Source organism: Sebastes umbrosus, chromosome 13, assembly GCF_015220745.1.
Source record: "Sebastes umbrosus isolate fSebUmb1 chromosome 13, fSebUmb1.pri, whole genome shotgun sequence".
Lineage (NCBI taxonomy): Eukaryota > Metazoa > Chordata > Actinopteri > Perciformes > Sebastidae > Sebastes > Sebastes umbrosus.
Window position 1 is genome coordinate 25,045,268 of NC_051281.1, and position 23,599 is coordinate 25,068,866.

Sequence of the window (23,599 nt, forward strand, 5' to 3'; positions counted from 1 at the left end):
ACCTCTTAACCCCTCGGCCACCAGGATGCCCCGCAAAACTACTTTGTTTTGTTTCCTGTGATTCAGGAGAAGGAAGGCTAGGGTTTTCCTTATACTACTATATATATTATTCAGGAAATACAGATGCAAAATACAGGTCTGCAGTGGTCAAAACATAGACAGACAGAAAGTATCTGTTACCCTACTGATCAGAAATGATCCATCCAGTGGACATGAGGGGTAACTTTGTAATAAAATAACATATAGTCCTAAATGTAGCATAAGTAAAGTTTTAATTATATCTGATGGGGAGAAAGGACGAACGGTTATTTTATTTTTAATTTAATTTCACAAAGGGTTCAAACTAGTTCAAATCTATTTCTGTTAAAGCAGCAGTAGGTATAATTGGAGCTAATATGATTTTAAAAAGTAATGTTTATAAAACGGTCACTATATCCTGACAGTAGTGCATGAGACAGGTAATCTGAAAAAAATAATTTGTCTGTGTCCTCCGGTGCTCCTAATGGCATCTGTAAGATTTCACAGACCGGAGGAAAACAACCAATCAGAGCCAAGCTGGAGCCTTGCCGTCTCTGAGCAGCTGTCAATCACTCGCGAACTCCGATCAAACGGTCAAACTAGGCAGCGCTGATCAAATATGACTCAATATTCTGTTACTGTAATGTCTATTTCTCACATATAATGTTTTTAGAAACATCTTGTAGTGTACTGTTTAGATGTAAAATTAGAAAGTTTGTGACCCGGCAGCCGTGTTGAGATCATTTGAGGAAATACAAAGCACCGCCCACCAGCAAGAGCACACTTTCTCATTGTAGAGCTAAACAGTACACTACAAGATGTTTCTGAAAACATTTTATGTGAGAAATAGACATTACAGTAACAGAATATTGACTCATATTTGATCAACGCTGCTTAGTTTGACCGTTTGATCGGAGTTCGCGAGTGATTTACAGCTGCCTCCGTTGAATGAACAGCCAATAGGAACGCTCTCTCTCTGTAATGACCTGTGATTGGCCAAAGTCTGGCCAAATATGCTGAAATGTTATTATGGAATTTTTGCCCAATGATGCCAAAAATATTCTGCCTACTTAATTAACCTAAAAAGGTAAAATGATTTATTAATTCCTGTAATTATTGCTGTTATTGTTGTAACTACTTACTACTTACTTACTTCTATTTCTTACTTCTGAAATACTGTCATTACCTATTTAACAACTGTACTAGGTTGTACTGTAATGTACTATGTAATGAGCACTTGAAAGTTTGGGGAGTTATTGCTATTTAATTATTGTGATATATATTGTGTACAGTACAGGCATGCAAGCGCCAGTGTCCAAACCATTTACAAGAGATCACATTAAAAGGCTTTTTAAGGGTCTGGCCAATACAGTTGAGAAGCCGCCAACAGCGGGGAGACGAGAGAACTCAAACCGACAATCGGCCATGACTCAGTGCGAGGCTCTTTTAATAGAGGAATCGACTGAGACGGACAAAACAGCTCCGGCCATTAAACATTAAACAGCAGAGCCCATTCAAAAATCACAGAGGAGAAAGAGTGAGATGGAAGGAGGAGGAGAGCGAGGAACTGGGGACAGAGGCCTTATTTGTTATTCATCTGACTCATGCACCATCATCATCTATCTCCCTCCAGGTTACCATGACAACCACATAGTGATTCGCTGGTTCTGGGCAGCTGTGGAGAGGTTCAACAATGAGCAGAGGCTGAGACTGCTGCAGGTACGGCACGTGGGTGACCGCATGCACACAGGCTGCCCCCATGTGGAGGCTGGGGGCCCTGCAGGCGCTGCAGAGTCGTGTTTACTATCAGATGTACCTCAGTATGTGATGGTGGTTCAGCTTTTAGCTGGCTGATGGATGTTAACTTTAATCTCGCTTATATGTAAAACTAGATTATACAATTTGCATGCAATTTTCTGTTTTCATTGAAACTGGACAATTCTCAGTTTAAGTGAGACTACTCTTTTAAATTCATATTAAATATATAGAACCGAAAAAAGACTACATTTTGAGTTATAAATAATAATATTTTAGGAATTTGCTTTCATGCTTTGTGTGACTTTTGTGGCCTTCTTCTCTCCAGTTTGTGACAGGCACCTCCAGTATTCCCTACGAGGGATTCGCCTCTCTACGGGGCAGTAATGGACCCCGCAGATTCTGTGTGGAGAAGTGGGGAAAAATCACCTCCTTACCCAGGTAGGATGTCCAGTGGGAGGACTACGTAGCCTTTAAGGACTGCACAGAAATGATTCACTTTGCAAAAGGTGGAGGGTCTTGTATTTCTTCTTTTTGCTGAAGGGAGGTTGGGCATTTTATTTTTTTTTTCCTCACCCCACATTTATATTTTATATCAGCCTTGCCTTGCTAAATTAAATATTGATCATTACACAAGATTAAACCCCCGTGACCCTGAATAGGATACGCGGTTACAGATAATGGATGGATGGACGCACGATTAAACAGTTACGAAAGTTGGCCTCAGTGTGCACAATAGGTTAAAAGGTGTGTTTTGCAATATGCACAACAATCCTTTCTTTCTCTCTGGGCTTTAGTATTTTTCCATTACAATCAACTAACTCCCGAACTCTGATGAGAGTCAGTACCTCCAAGTCTGAGGCCATGGTTCTCTGCCAGGAAACAGTGGATTGCTCCCTCTGGGTCAGGAGTGAGTCACTGCCCCAAACCAGGGAGTTCAAGTATCTCTGGGTCTTGTTCACAAGTGAGGGTAAAATGGAGCGGGAGATGGACAGGCGGTTTGCTGTGGCGTCAGCAGTGATGCGGACGTGGTACTGTACCGTTGCTGTCTGTGCAAAATGAGCTTCCTTCAAAGGAGTAGAGAAGCTGCTCCTTCTCGTCAAAAAAAGGGGCCAGCTGAGGTGGTTCAGGATGCCTCCTGGATGCCTCCCTTTAGAGGTTTTCCAGGCACGTCCAACTGGTAAGAGGCCCTGGGGTAGACCCAGAACACGCTGGAGAGATTATATATCTCGTCTGGCCTGGAAACGCCTCGGGGTCCCCCAGGAAGAGCTGGAAAACGTTGGTGGGAAGTGGGACGCCTGGAATTCCCTGCTAAGCCTGCTGCCCCCGCAACCCGGCCCCGGATAAGCAGATGAAAATGGATGGATGGAATCAAATAATTGGGCCAATATATCAATTTTAAGAAACACAGAAAACACTGAACTTTTCTGGATCTAAGTGAACGTTCTCTCTACCAATGTTCTTTACTTTATCAGTACATTTTGTATAAAGCCTGTTAGGCTGTGATACCATACAGACGCCTGATCTCATGCATTAAAGGCATCGTCTGATCTAGTTTCTATTTTTTTTTTTTTTTTTTGGAATCTGGAGCTGTCAACTTGTTCTGGTTTATTCATTCAGTGTGTGTAATTGCCAGAAATTTAGCAATTGCTAATTACACTTTTAATATGTGCATTGGTGGCTGTTGTGAAAATCAATATTTAGTTTTTTGCAAGGGAAGGCTGATGTAGAATATAAATATGGAGTGAGGAAAAAAAATAAGAGGCCCTTCACCAAAAAGAAGAAATCCACAACCTAGCATAGATTTAGCCCCCCTCCCCACTGCAATCATTTGTTTACAGTCCCTTACCAAACCTGATGAACACAGTATATTAGCAGGGCCCTGCTGGCTTAAAGGTACAGGTGATCCATATAAACCGATTTTCTTTTGAATTTATATTTTTTCTATTACTTCTTTATTTAACAGGGAAAAAATCATATTAAGCTTTATATCATGTATAATAAATGTCATACATACAGGTTTCTATTTGAGGATAATTACCCCAGTAACAACCTCCCCCTACTGCCGGTGACACTAGTGCCCCCACCTCCACACACCTTAAAGCTGGGGTAGGCAGGCTGGAGCAAATATGATTAAAAAAAAAGTTAATTTTATAAAACGATCACTATATCCTGATAGTAGTGCATGAGACAGGTAATCTGAAAAAAATCATGTTCCTCCGGTGTCCTCCGGTGCTCCTAATGGCATCTGCAGGATTTCACAGACCGGAGGAAAACAACCAATCAGAGCCGAGCTGGAGCCTTGCCGTCTCTGAGCAGCTGTCAATCACTCGCAAACTCCGATCAAACGGTCAAGCTAGGCAGCGCTGATCAAATATGAATCAATATTCTGTTACTGTAATGCCTATTTCTCATGTAAATTGTTTTCAGAATCATCTTGTAGTGTACTGTTTAGCTGTAAAATGAGAAAGTTTGTGACCTGGCCGCCATGTTGAGATCAGTTGAGGAAATACCAAGCACCGCCCACCAGCCGGAGCAAACTTCGCAAAACTAATCTTTTGGTGTATGTGTCTCCATAGGGCTCACACTTGCTTTAATCGTCTGGACCTCCCACCGTACCCCTCCTTCTCCATGCTCTACGAGAAGCTGGTCACTGCTGTAGAGGAAACGAGCACGTTCGGTTTGGAGTAACCTCGAATCAGTTCACACCCAGGTTTAACTTGGGAGAGAGAAGCATCTGGAAATCCACCTTTCTCACTTGGCATGGGAAATAAAACTAATATCCTCAAATGGCAACTAACCTCCCCAGTGGACAACTCTGCTGTTTTTTTGTTTGTTTTTTTCCAACTGGCTTTTCATCACTCAGCAGCACTCGGGCATCGTTCCGATTCTCTGCCTTTCTCTCACACATCTAATAGGAGTCAGTCAAGTGAACACATGGAAGAAAGGCTGAGAATCGGAGAATGCTTTGAAAAGCTGTACAGTACAATTTCTTGTTTTCATGGTTACCTTTGTTCATTGAGCCACATGTGTGCTTTATCTCTTCAGTTAATGGCCTTGTTTACTGGATTTCTTGCACCTTCCCTCCTCCTCCTCCAAACCTGCACCCACCTGCACCTCAGAGACAGCTGCTCAAAAGCCACTAAGCTCCCCTCTCCCTCTCTGGACCTCTAAACTGTGTCTTTTCTGCACTGGGGCTGCAACCTTATGAACTATAATACACACACACACTTATCACCTTTGCACAACACACACACACACACACATCATGTGACATTTTGGTTGTATTGATGGTGCAAACCAGTGTTTCCCCCAGGATTTTTTTATCAGCATCGAAAGATGTGACATTTTAGACTTAGAACTGGATGTTGGCTGGTTCTCCTGCCTGGTCTGAGAGCAGGGGATACACTAGTATGCACAAATACATACACACACACACACACACACACACACACACATAGATAATCATACGCAAATTGCATAAAAACAGTTGTTCTAAGGCTGAAAATACACTTGTTTTCACAGTTTTTATTTCTGAGTAAGCTGGACAATGAGTAACAAATCATCAGTGACACCTATGGACAGTGTCGTTGACCCATTGTGACAATGATGGCAGGTTCTGGTCACTACTGTTACCTTCAATACTGCAACATCAGAGCTCTTACATGGGCACGGAAGGCAAAGACACATCCGAGACATGCAGCCCTGTTTCTGCATATACTCAACAAGGTATCCAATATCACACACACACACACACGCACACATGCATACGATATTACAGCATTAGCCTTGATGCTGTGGGTGCACTTTCTTACAGTGTAACAGATGCACTCACTCCACTATCCAGATACATTTGTTGACACTTCAGTCAGATAAGAAGTGCAGGTTTCCTGTCTTTCAAACGGTTCCACACATTTATCACGAGCAATAGATGCACTTTCTCACACAGACAGATGACGTACGACACACAAGGTCCCTCTCACTGATGTAATACCCTCCCACCCTATGAAAGTGATGAATGTACCAAATATGTGACTGAATGTACGGACCTCAAGCAACTCTGTTCGATATGAGGACGATTTTCACGAAACACAAAGTGGAGGGAAAGCAAATCAAACGTGACAAGTCTGCTTGAGGAAGGAGGACGCGCTTCACTCTGATGTTGGCACCGGATTTGGCCGTGTTGGCTGAAAGACATTAGCCTGGTGTCACCCAGGTACCTGGTCAGGGTGATCTTTTTAGTGCCTCTTGGGTTTTCCTGACCATAAAGAGAAATTTCATAAGGGAATCTATTTTATTTCCTTGTAAAAAAAATTGCCCAGATCCATGTGTCTCACAAATCAAAGATGGTGAATCTTAAGAAGCTGCAATTTAAATTCCTAAAAAACAGATATCAACACCAGAGGGCAGCAAAGTGTGCTGTCATTACTATGGCACCTTAAAATCAAGGAACCAGTGATTTCCTCCTTTCTGAATGACTTGACCAGGATCGATGATGACGTTGTCGGGAACAAGCGCCAGCCTTTAGGGCTGTATGGATGTTATACTTTAGAACCTTTGGCATATAAGTCCATGCCAGGCAATAGCTTTGTCTTGAAAGCATGTGATAAAACATTTCTCCAACTGTTAAGTGCACGACCCAGACCCCCTGAGGACTCTTTCACTCAGTCTCACACACTTTCTTATATGCACACAGAAACACACACATACTCGTTTTCTATGGGGTGCATGCAAGATTACACCTACTGTACAGAGTCCTGTTGGAGCTACACCACGGGGGCTGGAATAGCGCTGGAGAGCCCCACATGATGATGCGAGATGTGGAGGCAGACTTTCCTATCCCAGCCCCACCCCCAACCCTCCTCCCGGTCCAATACTGCATGCGGGATCTTCCCGGTCAGCTCTGTGAGCTGTGCTGGGGCAGAAACCCCTAGATGGCGTTGTGTTATAGCTCGATATTGCATGCTGAAATAGTGCAACACACTGTCCTTACTAGCTTTTTTTGCATGAGGATATTGCTATCCATTCAGAAAAAGGGGTGAGGGAGCTGGTCAAGTTGTGTCACTTTGGTTGTGGCGCTCACTTGAGGCATGCGGCCTTATGCTTACCTGGCACTGTCATACCTTGAGTGTTAAGCTCATGGGAACGAGGTGTGGTAAATAGGTGCTTTAGTCACTAAGTTTTAGCTCTGGGAATGGACGATGTGCGAATGCAGTAGTTTGATTTCTCTATGACAGTGTGATGGCGAGCATCTCGGCAGCATGTTTCAAAAGTGTTGTTACTTTCACATGTGCGTGTCTGCCTATCTTAGTAATAGGTCGATGGTTATGGTTCATTGCTCATGAACCAGTGGTGAATCAATAGGGCTGTTTTGATTTTGTGAAACGTGAGAGCACATGTTCGTGTACCATGTGTGCGGTCCTGTTCGTCTCTTTGTATATAAATGTATATGTATGTCTGTCCTGTTGTGTGTATAAATATATATTTTGCACCGAATGTACCAAAGGTTTGGGGCTTGCAAAGTCAACCATTAGGCCTGCTCTCTATTTCTGTCTAACAAAAACACATCCCACTTCTGGCTTCAGCCAAATCCTTACAGAGCATCACCTCATGTTTGCTTGAGGGGCAGATTTGTGGCATGGGCAACAACGCTTCACGTTAGGGATATACATTCACTTGGGTCAGATTGACGTTTTCCATAATGAGGCTTTTCTGCAGCAGGAGACTGGTAAGATTGATGACTTGCTTCACATCCAAACGAAGACAGTTGCACCTCTCGTCTCTCCTAGTACATTTCTGACAGGACACGTCTCCGGTTTTCAGAATTCCACTCTATGCAAAGCTCCTGTATGTGTGTCTCCATTTCACCCCAATGATTGTAATAAAAGAGAACAAATGGCAAATTTTGATTAATGATACACGACCCTTATTTATCTTTTACAAGAATTTTGTACCAATTGAATGAACAAAATGATTAAATGTATTATCTTTATAGTACATTATACAACTGGTAACCACTACCTCTCCTTGATTAAATAATCCTCTCCTAAACCCAAAGTTATAACCTTTTCCAGCCAGATGTGTTAAAAAAATAAAATAAGTAAACTGAAAATAAAAATGTTAAAGATGGGGAAAAATATGTTTTAAAAATATCCAATTATATCCCTATATGTACTTCATACATTTGTATTGCAGTCTTTACGGGTTAGATACTGAGGTGATGTGAGGCCTCCATTTCCCTGCAGATACTTTGCCAGATGTTAATAAATGTGCATGTGCACAGTGGTGTTCATGTTAGAACATGTTGGACAAAAACAAAAACAATCATTTTAAGTTAAAATTATAACATATTCATAAGAAAGTGTAGGATTGACTTTCTACATTAAAAAATATTAAAAACAAACAATTATGAGAGTCCAAATTTCGGCTCATCTCATAACTTTTCATCTCACAAATTTGATGCAGTATCTCACAATTTGGACTTACTATCTCAAAATTATGACGTATAGTTATGACTCATCATTTTTAGATTGTATGTTAAAATGATGAATAGAATAGAATATACATCTTTATTGTCATTGTACATGGTACAACGGAATTTTGAAGGCTTCTCCAGCTCAGTGCAGTTAAAGATAGATAAAGAAAACAACAGACAGCTACAATACACATTAATTCCTCCATTTTACACATAACATTCACAACATTCACAGTACCCATTCGTTCCCCACGTAATACACATATGTTGTGAGTGCTTCTCCGGATCAGTGCAATTTAAAAAACTGTATAAATAGTGTAGCTATTTCACTAATAAAAAAATTATTATTGAGAAACTAAGGCTAGGTCAAAAGTAAGATATTAAGTCATAATTGTGAGATAGAAATAGTAAAAATCAAAATAAGTCAAACTTTTGATTTAGTTTGTCATATCTATGACATTTTGACTTAGGCTATCTCACAATTTTACTCATATTTCTGATCTACCATGAGTATTTATTTATTTATTTATTTAGGTTATTCCTGAACTTTTCATCTAGTTTCATTTTCTTGGCAGAAACAGACTGCCATATGGTTATCTGTCTTCATTCTCTACTACATAATAGTCAGGGAGTTACTGATTACAGGTTACTCACCTATTAACTACATATAGTCAGGGAGTCACTGATTACAGGTTACTCACCTATTAAATCCAATCCAATCCAAATTTATTTTAAAAAGCACATTTAAAAACAACAAAAGTTCACCAAAGTGCTGTACAATTATACATAAAAACAACACAATAAAACACTAAGACCAACTTAAAACCAACAGGACATTAAAATAATAAAAGCATTAAGACCAATAGGAAAGGAAAGGAAAAGGAACAAAACAAAACTGTCTTCACTTTATTCAAATAAACTCCACCTCGCTTTATTCAAACACAACACTACTGCGCATGCGCGGAGCCGTGACGTGTCGACACAGTGTCAAACAGGAGGATGTGAAGATGACCGAAAACTCTCCAGATAAACTCCGAGCTTCTTTATAGTCTCCGGTAGCGGCAGGTTGGATAGTTTAACACCACCGGGAGCAGCCGTAGGTTGTAGGTTTAATATAGAACAACAACTCCTCTACAGTTGAGCGGAGGAAACTCACTTTAACTCACTTTCTAACCCGCGACATTGACCGTCGAGCTAACTCACTTAGCCACAGTTAGTAGCCGAAGTAGCCGAACAACAACAGCAGCAGCACGGTAACCGACTAGTTCACGGTAACCGACTCAGTCCACGGTAACATGTAGCTGACTACCGTGAAGCTGGCGGTGTAAACGGTAGATAGTCACTTTAGGTTAGTTGTTGTAGTTCGTCTTAGCGTTCAGAGCAGTTTATATACAGCCACCGGGGAGCTGCAGTGAGGACTGATAACATTAACGTTACCGGGGACAGGAGGACAGGAGGACAGGAAGATGTCTCGGAGGCGGCTGGACAGTCGCGGGCTCGCAGCGGGTCTGCTCGGAGATATTCAGACCCCCATCAGCACGGAGCCCATGGACAGTGTGTATGAGATCACCGGAGAGCTGGGGAGGTGAGTCCAACAGATGTGTATGTTCATAAACTATAGGAACTATGGGTCTATACCTGGTGGGGTCCCTGGTAGTCCCTGATGGGGGTCCCTGGTAGTCCCTGATGGGGTCCCTGGTAGTCCCGGGACAACACACAGAGAGAGAGAGGGGGTTTCAGAGGCTCTCCTCCGGGCTGGATGCTGTCTGCAGAAGGGTCAAACGTGTTTCCCTTATGCATTATATTATATAGGATATGTCAGTGCATGTCACAGCCTAAGAGACAACCACAACAACACATAATAGATGCAACTCACACTCTGCCTTTTATTTACTCCTCTACTTCATGGAGGTTTTTTTTACATTTATCTTTTGATATTGCAATATATTGTTATTAATTGTTTTTTATTTATTTGTTTGTTTTATTGACACAACATACATGAATTACTTCTTTATTTTTTCTTCCATTTGCATGCATGTTCTTTTTTAAATATCTAATTTATTGTAATTTGCTTGATGAATTGTATATATGTATATATATATACACATATATATATATATGTATATATATATATATATATATGTGTATATATATATATATATATATATGTATATATATATACATATATATATATATATATATATATATATGTATATATATATACATATATATATGTATATATATATACATATATATATATATATATATGTATATATATATATATATATATATGTATATATATATACATATATATATATATATATATGTATATATATATATGTTTTTGTTTTTATTCTGTTCTTTTTTTAATTTTTATTTACTATTGAATTGACGTTTTTGGCAATATTGTTCACCTGACAGTCATGCCAATAAAGCGAATTGAATTGAATTGAATTGAATTGAGAGGGGTTTCAGAGGCTCTCCTCCGGGCTGAATGTTGTCTGCAGGAAGGTCAAACGTTGTTCCCTTATGCATTATTATATAAAGATTTCAGAGGGCTGGTATATATATCATTTGTACATTTTGCATTTGAAATGAACCTGGTTTGTTTGTCCAGCTGGTATGGACATAACATTACTAACAGGACAATTTAGTACTGCATGACTGTTGTGATAGCTCATAACCACAGTATAGGCCACAGTTTACAATTGCATAACATGTTAAAGTCTGGCAACTATTGACTGACAATGCTTATGAAAGCCTTGTTATTGCAACAGCAAGGAGACTGTGTCGTACATTTCCATTTGTTATCACATTCAACTCAGCGGTAGTTGATACTTCTTCTATGAAGTATTCTAATCTTCATAAGTATGTATATTTGATATTTGTGCCAGTGCCATACAATTAATGTGTTGTTACATAGTTACAGTCAGTTTCTATATTATTGAAACTGAGTATTGAGACTAAAGTTGGTCACTAAACTAAGTTACATTGTCACTACAGATTTAGACAACAACGCAGTAACTGTCACTTACAACCTATGGATACATGAATAGCACAGATCAAGTATGCACTAACTTTTGTGTTTGGACTCTGGACTGTAAGCTTTAACCACTGTAAATACACGAGCCTCGCGGTGCCAGGGGACCTGACTTGATCGTGCCACAGTAGACCTTTGTCATGTGTTTGGCACTGTGTGTGTGAGCCATGGCAACAGCTGGTGGTTGATGATCATGTCCTGAGATATCTCTGAGGTGTGTTTGTACTGATGTGTCATGCAGCATGTACTGTATAATTTCTGATTTCAAAATAGTAGGAAGGAAAACGAGCACATGTGGGAAACCAGACTTTTAGAAAGAAGAAATGGCACTGACCACTTCTGTTCACTTGTTTGTGTGCGATTTGTCAAAACGGGAAGTTCTGAGGTGCAATACTTTGAAGAACATGATAAGGGCGATTCCAGCTCTACTTCTGACCTTTTTAAGGAATGTTTTATTATTCCCAGCTTTGGTACAAAATAGTCTCAAATTACACAGTGACCTTTAACAGTGGAAAATTTCTGTCTCGCCGTGTTTACCTATTTCTTTGTCAGGCTGTGCCTGCAACTTTCAATTCTATTTATTTTCAATTATTCTGTCAATATATTTTACATTATGGTTGAACATGCATTAATCAGTATTTTCTATATTAACATTGTATGAAGTGACTGTAATGTGAGAAGGGTCAGTTGTAGTGCTAAAAAGACAGTAATAGAAATAAATTCCCAACGCTGCAACTTGTTAAGCCCTGATAAAACAACAGTCTGTTACCTGCTGAGCATCAAACAACAGACTAAAGTTAGTGACTAGCTGGTTAGCATAGCAACCAGCAAGCTAAAGGGTCACACATGTTTGGTGTGTAGCCCAAACCAGAGCTACAAAGAGTGTGAATATTGGACATGCATCAGGAGGCCAGAGACACAGCTCAAAAAGTGCTAAATGCTAATGTTTCTATTTGTTTGTTCGGTAAAATGTTAGCCATAACAGCTTAATAAGTCGATGGTACGTAGTGACTGTGTGACTGTGTATCTGTCAACTGTTTAAAATGTTTTTCTTCCCCCGGTAGCCAAAAGTTGATTGATAGAATTGATCAAAGGGACAGTTGATTTTGTACATGGTGATTAGTTTACCTTTCATTAGGAGTGTCATTCATCCTATAAAACAGTTGTACAATGGAAGTGAGCTTTGTCAAGAGAGAATACCCCTGATGACATTAGGGTAAATTTAGTAGTCCAAACCAATACCATTGAAATTTCACGATTCTCTACCAATTCAATACCACTGAAAAACACTTAGAGCTAGTGTTAACAAGTTAAACAGGTCATAACTGTCTCTCTAATATCTATTTTATATTGCTGTGAAAACATCTCCTACTGTATTTATTTATTCAAGTTTCTCACCAAGAACAAAATGTTAGAAGATTACTGTACATTTGAACACATCTTGATTATGTCATTTCTATATAAAATGTACCATTGCCTAATACTTATTTTTACCTAACAAGGTAAAAAAGTACCGTCAAGTTTTCAGAATTTTGGCATCCACTTCACACTAAAATATCGGTTCCCCTTTTTTGGACAGAGAGTTATTATCAGGAGGTATGAAGTTTGAAAAGTGTGATCATTTACTGGTTAGGGAGGGTCTAACAAAAAACTACTGAGTTGCATTATGAGAATTACCAGATCCAGCCGTTTTGAGCTTGACTTAGGGATTTAAAGTCAGAGTATCTTGACCTCTGCTGCTTCGATTTGACCATTATAATTTTTTTTTAAACCTCTCTCTCGCAAGTCCCGCAACTTTACTGAAGTGTATTGCTAAATTTCAGTAATGCTCCTTTAATAACTATAACTAAAAGTCGAGAATAAGGACTACAGATGTCCATCACATGTTACCTTACCCTAAAGTGATGTCTTAAAGTTAGTGTGATAAGAAGCCAACATTTATTTAGCTTAGTTTATAAATGGATGCCAGATACTACAGGAAGACATGAATATTTAACATTGCATGCAGTATCATGCCGTGCTATCAGCTTTGAAAATGTCGTATATCAGATGCTAAAACTGCATGAAAATATGACTTGTAACAGTGATGGGTGGTGCTACAGAGGAGCAGGATAGTTTAGCGCTATTGTTCTATTCTTTAAGAGAAGTCCTTCTGGGTCTGTAACCTTCACAGTCATTGCTCTTGGGTTCGTGTAATGCAGCTATTTTTGGATATAAATCGTTTTTCATTTGTCACATGTCTTTGCAAGGCCTTGTGGAGCAGTGGCTCCACTAATTGCATAATATGTCAGCTGAATGCCAAATGTTTGTTTTTTTTAGTGAAGGGAATGTAGGTGTAGTTCTCAGGACAACTTGAGTCAATCATTTCGCCGGCCTCCTTGTTCAGGTATAGAATAGGAGATAAACCATATTAGCACTACATGTTTTTGATCATTCTGTATTGTTGGATTGTTGCTTTTCAGGTTCGTCAGCCTTGATGAATTTTGACGATTAAATCTAGTAGCAGATAGCCACTTGTGCTGTATCTTCCCAGCCTTGAGTGAACAATAACCCCAATGATCAAGACATGGCAGCAGCTTTAATACCAAGCTATTTCAGAATGGACCGGTGTTAGATAACACACAGATGTTATCTAATGCCAGTAACTGTATAGCACCATTGTCCCGATGCTGCAGTCATTTACAAATAGGCACATGTCATTAAGCCTGGGAATATACTGTATATTAGTTAATATAATTTATCGTGTTTTAATTTGAAATTATTGTGGAAACATGTTGTGCTATAAGTTAATATTACTAAGCGATTTAATTGAGTAAATACTAAACAAAATTTCCCCCAGACTTGTCTTACCTCTCCTCATTACCATACACACTATTGTGAGGAACATAAGCTGGTCAACCTGATTTTTCCATGCCTAAACTTTTATTGTGATACATGTTGATATGGGATATATTTTTCTTAAATTCCATATCACCCATTAAAATCAAAGCCTTGCAAATGTTAGCTCTTTTAATGGAAGAAATTATTCCATCTGAAATCATGTCATTTAAGGATCCAAGATGTCTTGTTTTACTTTATTAATGAAGCTGGTCTTTGTCTGACTAAAGGGTGCCCCTTAACAGTATGTCCACTTTCTGCCTCCTAGGGGGAAGTTTGCTGTGGTCAAGCGCTGTGTGGAGAAGGCCACGGGGAAGGTGTTTGCTGCCAAGTTCCTACGGAAGAGGAGGCGAGGTCGCGACTGCCGGGCAGATGTCATTCATGAGATGGCCGTCCTGGAGACGGCCCGTAACAACTCCCGAGTGGTCAATCTGCACGCTGCTCACGAGACGGATCACGACATCGTCCTACTGCTGGAATAGTGAGTTCACAACAGAACCACTGATATATTCTTTTACCTTTTTAATTTAATATGTGCTACATCATATTTAATAATCTCTTAACCTGTCTAACACTGGCTAAATGTTTCTACTACAAACAAGCACATTCAGCAGTATGATCCAGTAAATGCCTGTTTAAGGGCAAAGTCCTGTTTGTCCAATCTTAAGGAGCTGTCACACTCACTGCTTTTTTATGTAATGCTCATTCTTCCTAACAGGTTTATCAGGATTAGTTTCAAGACTAAAAGGCATGTAAGCTAAATTGCTGCATAGCTTGAGCTGAAACTCCACATCTAGATGAACTGAATGAACATATTCTTAGGTATTATGTCCTGACCTCTTGACCTTACATGTTAAAGCTTCAGCAGGCAGAATATTTTTGGCATCATTGGGCAAAAATTCCATAATAACCATTCAGCATATTGTAATTCAAGTGTTATGAGAAAAAAAACTAGACTTCTGCACATCCTCATGGCTCTGTTTTCAGGCTTTAGAAAATGTAGCCCGTGACAGGAGACTTTGACCAATCACAGGTCATTTCAGAGAGAGAGCGTTCCTATTGGCTGTGCTCCGGCTGGTGGGCGGCGCTTGGTATTTCCTCAACTGATCTCAACATGGCTGCCGGGTCACAAACTTTCTCATTTTACAGCTAAACAGTACACTACAAGATGTTTCTGAAAACATTTGAGGCGAGAAATAGGCATTACAGTAACAGAATATTGATTCATATTTGATCAGCGCTGCCTAGTTTGACCATTCGATCAGAGTTTGCGAGTGATTGACAGCTGCTCAGAGACGGCAAAGCTCCAGATCAGTTCTGATTGCTTGTTTTCCTCCGGTCTGTGAAATCTTACAGATGTTGTTAGGATATAGCTTGCTTTAAATCATGTTTTCAATTGAACTGTCCTTCCTTGTCTGGCATATCAGGGCTCAAAAGTAATCTGTCAAGTGTAACTAAACATGTTCATTGGTTGCGCGTGGTGTGGCATTTTACACAGGGTCTTCTTCATCTACTTTTTGTAGCAATATGGGACAGGGGCGTAAAGTATGTGTGTGGTGTGGGGTGGGGGGGTGGTAAACGAGGATAAATCTGACTCTTTATCTGCACCTGTTAACAGTCATTTACATAATGTGATAAGAAATTACTATTGTGTATGGGAACTGACAAAACGCTTAAAATGAATTATTGCGGTGAAAAATTTTGGGTGCCCTCAAATTATGTGCTGGTGCACCTAAATGAAAAAAGTTAGTCATTCATCTTTTTTCTCTGTACCATCAAAACAGAAACTAGATGTGAGACACAGATTTGAAATAAGAACACACACGGGGTTGTCTTGAAGTGAATTGCTATGATTTTCTAACCACACCTTTAATACTTGTTGTTGGAGACACTTTAATCCCTTCCTCAGAGCAAAGACAGCTTGAACAACTCACAACTCAGACAGCCTGGACAGCTCAAGAAAGGACCAAGAAACATACCAAATGAGAAACTTGAATAACCTGAAATGCAATAAAATCAGGTGAACTTTGTAATCTGCGCACCGTTTTAGGGCTTTCAGTCAACTTTGGCTGACACTCAGCCAAACTCAGCCACTGCTTTACAGTGAGGAAGCAGGAAGGAGGTTGCTTTCTTGCTCAATAACACTTCGCCAGGACACGTAGGATCAAATCAGTGGCCCTCCGGCTATGGGTTGGCCACTAAAACCACTAGGCCACCCTGCAATCCATGAATACAGTATATTTCTGTTTCTCGTGTTGAAAGTGCATTAAATGTCACCAAACTGCCGCATATTTTACTGTCCTTGGACATTTTAGTAGATGACCATTTCATGACCCGTCTATATGCGCATACCTGTGTATTTACAGTACAGTGTGTTTTCTCTTTGCCCAGTGCGGCCGGTGGAGAGATATTTGACCACTGCATGTCTGAGGAGCTGTTGCCAGAGGGCCAGATCACTCGCCTGATCAGGCAAACACTGGAGGGAGTCCATCACCTCCACCAGAGAAACCTGGTGCACTTAGACCTGAAGGTCTGTACACACACACACACACACACACACACACACACACACACACACACAATCAAATGCATGAGTGTAGCTGGAGTCGAGGGAATCTATTTTTACATGTACGCTTGCTTCGCCACAAACTTCCCCCTTAAGTGCTTGGTTGTGTATTCCCTTCTTTTAGAGAAGTTGTGGACTCAAAAGCCCAATTTCCTATTTTCGTGACACAGTTGAGCCCAGATGTGGGATTATAGGTGGTAACAGAACCCTTCGCCCAGGGCAAAGTGGGAACGCACAGTGTAAAATGAGCGATTCTTACAGTCCTGTTTTGTTACCAGGCCATAGTTGCTGGCGGATCCCCGTGTTTAAGACATTTGCAATAATGCCAATGTAAATTTTACAAGGGCTGACCAGTTATTTCAACATACAGCAGATGCTGACTGGCTTCAAAAACACAAAACAAATTGGTGTGTTTTGTGTAAACAAACCAAGCGCATAGTGTATGTTCTCAACTTGTCTTGTAGAGAATGATGCAAGCATTTCATAATAGTAGTGTTTACACAGTGTCATGTGGTCGATATATTTTCAGCACTTAAACAAATAATCATGTTATAGAAGGGTAAACACCTCTCCCTTGGAGGGCAAAAACATTATTGAGCAAGTGCTAAAAGAGAACACGAGTTACATGTCATTACGTAATCATTTTTGAGTTTAAAGTACAGCACGTCTTATCGTTCCAGTAAGAGTGTGCTCTCCACATGATTTTCACCCCGTGTTTCCGCTTGGTTTCTTCCTCAGCCACAGAATATTCTCCTGACCAGCCTGTCTCCTCCAGGAGACATAAAGATTGTAGACTTTGGCCTGGCACGCAGACTGGGTGCGGTTGGAGAGCTCAGAGAGATTCTTGGCACACCTGAGTATGTGGGTAAGGCGATGTTCATAAAACAGGCTGTGATTACTCAAAGACATCAGACAGGAGCAGCCATCACCAGCGAAACCACATTAGCTCCTCTAGAGTGAGACCTATCAATTTCAACTTGTTACATGCATGCAGTCTTTTCAAAATAAACTTCCATCATCACAGGAACACAACTTGGTTAGGTTTAACTGTCACAGTTAGTGAGTTATGCCTCCACGCCGGCGATAGCCGTGGACAGAGGCATAATGTTTTTGTGTTGTCCCTCTGTCCGTCCGTACATACGTACATCCATCTGTCCGTCCGTCCCATTCTCATGAACATGATATCTCAGGAACGCCTGGAAGGAATTTCATTACATCTGGCATAAACATCTAATTGGACTCAAGGCTGAACTGATTAGAATTTGGTGGTCAAAGTTCCCTGTGACCTCACAAAACACGTTATTGGCCATAACTCAAGAATTCATATGCTAATTATGACAATTTCACGCACATGTCTAACAGGATAAAATGATGAAGTGGTGACATTTTGGACAGACATGGATGTAAACTGCAACTTGAGTCTTTGTTGGAGGCATACAGTACAACCGTGAGGTGGTAATTCTAGTTTTGTCTCGCCTTCCCATGTAAATTTGACTCGGCCAGCTCCTTCTTGAGTTTAATGTGGTTGTTTTGTAAAAAAAAAAACACAGTAATAACAAAGACACAACAGAAATACAAAACGTCAGTAGTGGTGGAATAAAACCACATGAGGTATGAAATGATTACGGGGAAGACATTCTTGTAATATTTAATGACCGCTGACTTTTTCTTTCATGTCTTCATTCAGCTCCTGAGATCCTGAATTATGAGCCAATCACAACAGCGACCGACCTATGGTGAGTCCATTCTCAAAAACTGCCAGTGACTTAATTGTGGTTCTTTGAAAGAAAATGTGTCGTTTTGATCATTTTTTCTATAATTTACACTTTAAACCAAATGATGTGTAAATGAAACTGAAGGTGATCCATTGCAGTGGAAAGCCACAAACCACAAAGTAGCTCTGCTAAAGCTAATAGCTGTTTACAGTTTGAGTAATTACTTTAATTTGTTCTCATTTTTGTGGTGACCAACATTATGAAAATTGAACTTTTTTTTTCTAGAGTAATGAACTACATGTGTGCCCTCCGGTATTCAGACCTGTTTTCACTGTGTTCTTCATGCCCGTGTGTGTTCTTCAGGAGTGTGGGTGTTATAGCCTACATGCTGGTGACGGGCGAGTCTCCGTTTGTCGGGGACGACAAGCAGGAGACGTATCTGAACGTGTCCCAGGTCAATGTGGACTACAGCATGGAGGCCTTCTCCAGGGTGTCTGAGCTGGCCGTGGACTTCATCCGCAAGCTGCTGGTGAAAACGCCCGAGTGAGTAAAGACTCCCCTCAGAATAGAAACACAGTCAGGTGATTTATTTTGAATGAAATCCAAATGGAATGTTAGCACGGAGCTGTAAACAAAAGGATGAGATGATTTTCCACGGGGTAGCCCAAACGTCACGTCATATTGTATTTTAGACCAAGTCTGCTCGTGTGTGAAGAGTTCACACAGATCAGCCTGTAAAACCTGCACACGGCACAGTCGAGAGCAAATAAATGCACTTCTATTTCCCCACAAACTTGTGTTTTTGCTCATATTATGAAAATATAGATGTAGCAAGTATAATAATTAGGACTGTCAAAGTTAACGCGATAATAAAGCAAATTTGTTTTAACACCACTAATACCGCATTAATGCAATCGATGTTTTGGCGGTCGGAGCGGGCACGGTTTTAAAGCTACAGCGAAGATACCGTTATCATTGGTACCAACCATGCCAGAAAAATAACTAAATAATGCTACAAAGTTACATTAAAAAACTGTCATGACCATTTTCAAAGGGGTCCCTTGACCTGAAAATGGGTTTTATGGGTACCCACGAGTCTCCCCTTTACAGAAATGCCCACTTTATGATAATCACATGCAGTTTGGGGCAAGTCAGAGTCAAGTCAGCACACTGACACACTGACAGCTGTTGTTGCCTGTTGGGCTGCAGTTTGCCATGATATGATTTGAGCATATTTTTTATGCTAAATGCAGTACCTGTGAGGGTTTCTGGACAATATTTGTCATTGTTTTGTGCTGTTAATTGATTTTCAATAACATACATTTGCGTAAAGCAGCATATTTGTCCACTCCCCTGTTGACAAGAGTATTAAATACTTGACAAACCTCGCTTTAAGGTACATTTTGAACAGATGAAAAATGTGTAGGAAATTGCGATTGACTTTTTTTTCCTTACAATTTTTTGACGTTTTTTAGACCAAATGATTCATGGAACAATCATGAAAATAACCAGCATATTAATCAATAATGAAACTACTGGTTATTTACAGGCTGCTTGTAGTGTTTAACGCTGTGCTCTGACCACAGGGACCGGCCCAGCGCTGCAGAGTGTATGAGCCACCCCTGGCTGTGGCAGATCTGTCTGAGCCCCGACCCCGCCACCACCCGCGCTGTCCGCGAAAGGAGCTGCGGCATGAAGTGGGCAGCCGATGACAAGGAGAACTCGCCCCACTCTCACTCAAAAAAATTCCGCTTCGACGAGGAAAGGCCCGCCGCTGGAGACGCTGACTTTTGAAAAAGGAAAACTGAGAGGAATTGAAGTGTAAGGCGGGGGCGCCCACTTCTCCCTCTACGCTTTTTAAATTCTTTTAAGCCTCCAGAAAAACCAGCTGTCACCGCTCAAAGTACTTAGGTTGTGTTCACGTTTCACTAATTTGCAAAAAGATCGACCACTCAGACCAAAGATAACCAGCTAAATTTTTAGATCGATCACTGATCCACCGCTGTTAAAAAAAGTAAACAATTGTACAGTATGTCTCGATTAATGCAGTGTGTTTAACCTAAAGTATTTAATACCTTTCATTGTTCAAATCTCTGGTATTTTCATAAGCCCACTCTGCGTTGTTCCTGTACTGTCGAAGGCTTGTGTGGAGCATTTTTGTGGAAATCTATGCAATACTTCTCTTGTGCATTTGAAAGCTATTTTCTCAAGAAACCTTAAAGAGGTTATATAACAGCGCTCTGCCTTAAGGTGGGAAGTTAAGTGCTCTTAGTCACCGGTGCTTCAGCAGAAATGTGTGCTATCGAGATGAGCACCTCTGCTATGAGGAAGTGTGATAACGTCCTCATTTGCATGTTGAGAATTAGGGACAGCACGGCATTATGGGAAACCTTTTGACTCAGATTGTGGGCTCTGTGTTTGGGTACATGTCATTCAGTCACTATTTAATGGAAAGTCCAGAAAACTTGCTGCTGTCCTTTGCCGTAGTTCTATCTCTTTACTACCTGCTGTATTTCACATCCAAGCTGGCTCTAAAAACAACCAGCAGAGGGGCTGAATTACACACAAGCATATTACATTCCTTATATGTTTGCATTTCCCTCAAAGGCAAACAGGTCATTTTCTCCACGTCTGCAATAGCACAAGGGTTTATTTGTAGCTCAGGGTTTTTAGATCAAACTAGTTTTAATAACTCCAACCTAAGCATAGTCTACTTCCAAAAGAACTGAAAGATGTTTTTAGAAGAGACTACTATGACAGAAAAAGCTAAACAGATCATAGCATCCTTCTATAATAGGATAGAAACTTAAAAACTGTACCGGTTGAAAAACCCAGTGACTCATGTAGTTCGTTCACACGCCACACCCGCTCTTACTCAAATGATTTCCTCACCGGGCTGTAAAGTTCCTCTTTCGTTGGCCGGAAGAAGAGCAACATGACTTTAGCACTTACTTCACGAGCACACGTTTTGAACTGATAAGCAAAAAGGGGAGCTATTTCTGAAAGTTCTGTGTGTCTGCTTGTCCTCGAGAGACTCGCCGTGTGTTCCAGTCCCTCACCAAAGCCATCCAGTGTCCTTTCATTAAAAGCTCCTCCTGTCCTGTCGGGGTCAGGGTGCCTGAAGTAATACATTCCTGTTGTTTTCATCTCAGGGCATGCTGCTCACTCTCTGCTCACTTTTGTTTTGTATTCTTAATGTTATTCTTATAGGCCTATTATTATTATTATTATTTATGTGCTGGACTTATACTTTATATTTTTATGTAAATAATGTGCTCATGTGTCTTATAAGGAAGTGTTGATTATATGGTGGAAGAGAGAGCATGATTACGGTGTTATTTAAAACAAGCTGTCGTGGTTACAGTGTAATGAATAATAAATGGAAATGTTTGACTGCAGTGGATTGGGAAGATGAAAGCAAAGACTGGTTGATAGGTGGTACTGGGAGGTATAGAGAGAGAGAGATGAGTCAGATGGTTTCAGACAGGAGGAAGATGATTAAGTACTGGAAATATGTCCGGCTCGAAGGAAGCGTTTAAAGGAGCAGTTTGATGAAACTGATCCTTTAAGTTCTGATGTTGAGAGTTAAGATATGTAGGCGATGAAAGGCTTTTTACGGGTGATGAGAAAGTAGGAAAGATGCGTAGTTTTAGAAAGAGACGGATGTGACGGAACCACTGTATAATGTGAAATATGAGGTGCTATTGATTCACAGGATTTGTCACTCCTTAAGTGCAGCGCTGGCAACTCTGATTGCTCTTAATCTCCAGTAATACATTCCTCTTTTTGTTCTGAGGTGCCAAGCCGCAATAAGATCACATTGTGTTTTAGTTTTGTTGTTGTCACCAGCTGGTACAATGGCCTCTGTGTAGGAGACGGGCGTCTCCAGCCACGGCCATGCTCTCATCTGTATGCTGTCATCCTTTTAAAACTGGAAACACCACCACACTGTAAAAGATTTTCATCTCGACGAGGAATTTAATCTCACAGAGTTAGCAGCTCCTACTTGATCCAAACAGCTGGGAAGTATATGTGTCTGATAGTGTCAGGTTATTATGGGGAACCAGTTTGCTACTGTAATATCAAATAAATAATCTTCATCTCAAGGGTTGAGTATTTTCACTTTTCTAATACCTCTCCAAAACAGGTGTATAGGTGTCTTGAAATAATCTAAAATGATGCAACTTGATAACAGGAAGTTTCTCAAGTTTAAATTTTTCAGCATTTGCATGTTGTACAGAAACAAGTGAAACTTCCTCTTTACTGTTGCAGCAGCATCTGTAAAAAAAAAAAAAAAAAAAAAGGTTTAAGACTTGACGAGTAGCGTGCTCTTGAGAGAAGATGGACTTGTTTTGCAACGCAGTGACGTCAGGGATCTCACTTTGCGGGATGACGGAATGCTCCGACGGGTCGGAGAAAGCATTGTCTTGTCTGTCACTTGAACATGACCTATGCTGTGGTGTTGATGTTGTTATTTTGTACAGCTATTGTACTGTTGTGTCCAGCAGCTAGTCACTGTGTGTGTGTGAGTGCTCATTGTCTCAGTCAGGCCGTCATCCTCAAGGAGTGGAGCAGCAGTAACATCAGGCGACCGATGTCACCCAACATTCCTGTTTTGTTGTGTGTGTGTGACACTGAAGGATACTGTAGGTTACAGTCAAACCAGCCACAAAGCACAAGCAAATAAATGAGATGTATGTTTATTTTGCATTTTATATTTTTTTAATGTATGAGCATTCTGATTGCATCTGAAATGACTAAAAAAAAAAAAGACATAATCCTTATTGTATTCTGATCAACTGCAGGCTAATAGGTAGGCATCACAAAGCAAACTGAAAAAGCTCATTAAAGGTTGTAGAAAATATCTGATGGAGTATTTGATGTGTTGTTTTTTTTGTTGTCTTGAGTCAATCCAGTTTAGAACAGTGTCTGTCAATTTCCTACTTTCTACTTTTTCCACACTGCTGCCACCTGCTGATTCAACTGAGCTGAAACAAACTGCACTCTATTACAGGGAGAGTCCAGGTGTATTGAAGTGGGGTTGTTTGAGGTACTTCCATAATCAGTGTATTACCTACAGTAGATGACAGTCGGCACGCCCACAGTTTGGAGAAACAGACAGGAGTAGCAGCACGGGAGCAGCAGCAAAACGG

At 40.4% G+C, this 23,599-nt stretch overlaps 2 protein-coding genes across 3 annotated transcripts in view; both read left to right on the forward strand.

Annotated features, from left to right (window-relative positions):
• hecw2a (HECT, C2 and WW domain containing E3 ubiquitin protein ligase 2a) overlaps positions 1-7,682 on the forward strand; it is a 48,695-nt gene extending 41,013 nt beyond the window's left edge. For both annotated transcript variants that reach the window (XM_037790943.1, XM_037790944.1), the window contains exons 29-31: positions 1,652-1,737; positions 2,102-2,214; positions 4,353-7,682. In XM_037790943.1, the coding sequence (XP_037646871.1) occupies positions 1,652-1,737; positions 2,102-2,214; positions 4,353-4,464 (311 nt within the window). In that variant the 3' untranslated portion in view covers positions 4,465-7,682. The remainder of the gene's footprint in view (positions 1-1,651; positions 1,738-2,101; positions 2,215-4,352) is intronic.
• A 1,526-nt stretch (positions 7,683-9,208) lies between these two features.
• stk17b (serine/threonine kinase 17b (apoptosis-inducing)) lies at positions 9,209-23,310 on the forward strand. Its single transcript, XM_037789704.1, has 7 exons — positions 9,209-9,833; positions 14,434-14,646; positions 16,557-16,695; positions 17,470-17,596; positions 18,419-18,467; positions 18,810-18,989; positions 20,033-23,310. Exons 1-7 carry the CDS (start codon positions 9,715-9,717, stop codon positions 20,238-20,240), a joined length of 1,035 nt encoding a protein of 344 aa, XP_037645632.1. The 5' UTR covers positions 9,209-9,714; the 3' UTR covers positions 20,241-23,310.
• The last annotated feature ends 289 nt before the right edge of the window (positions 23,311-23,599 follow it).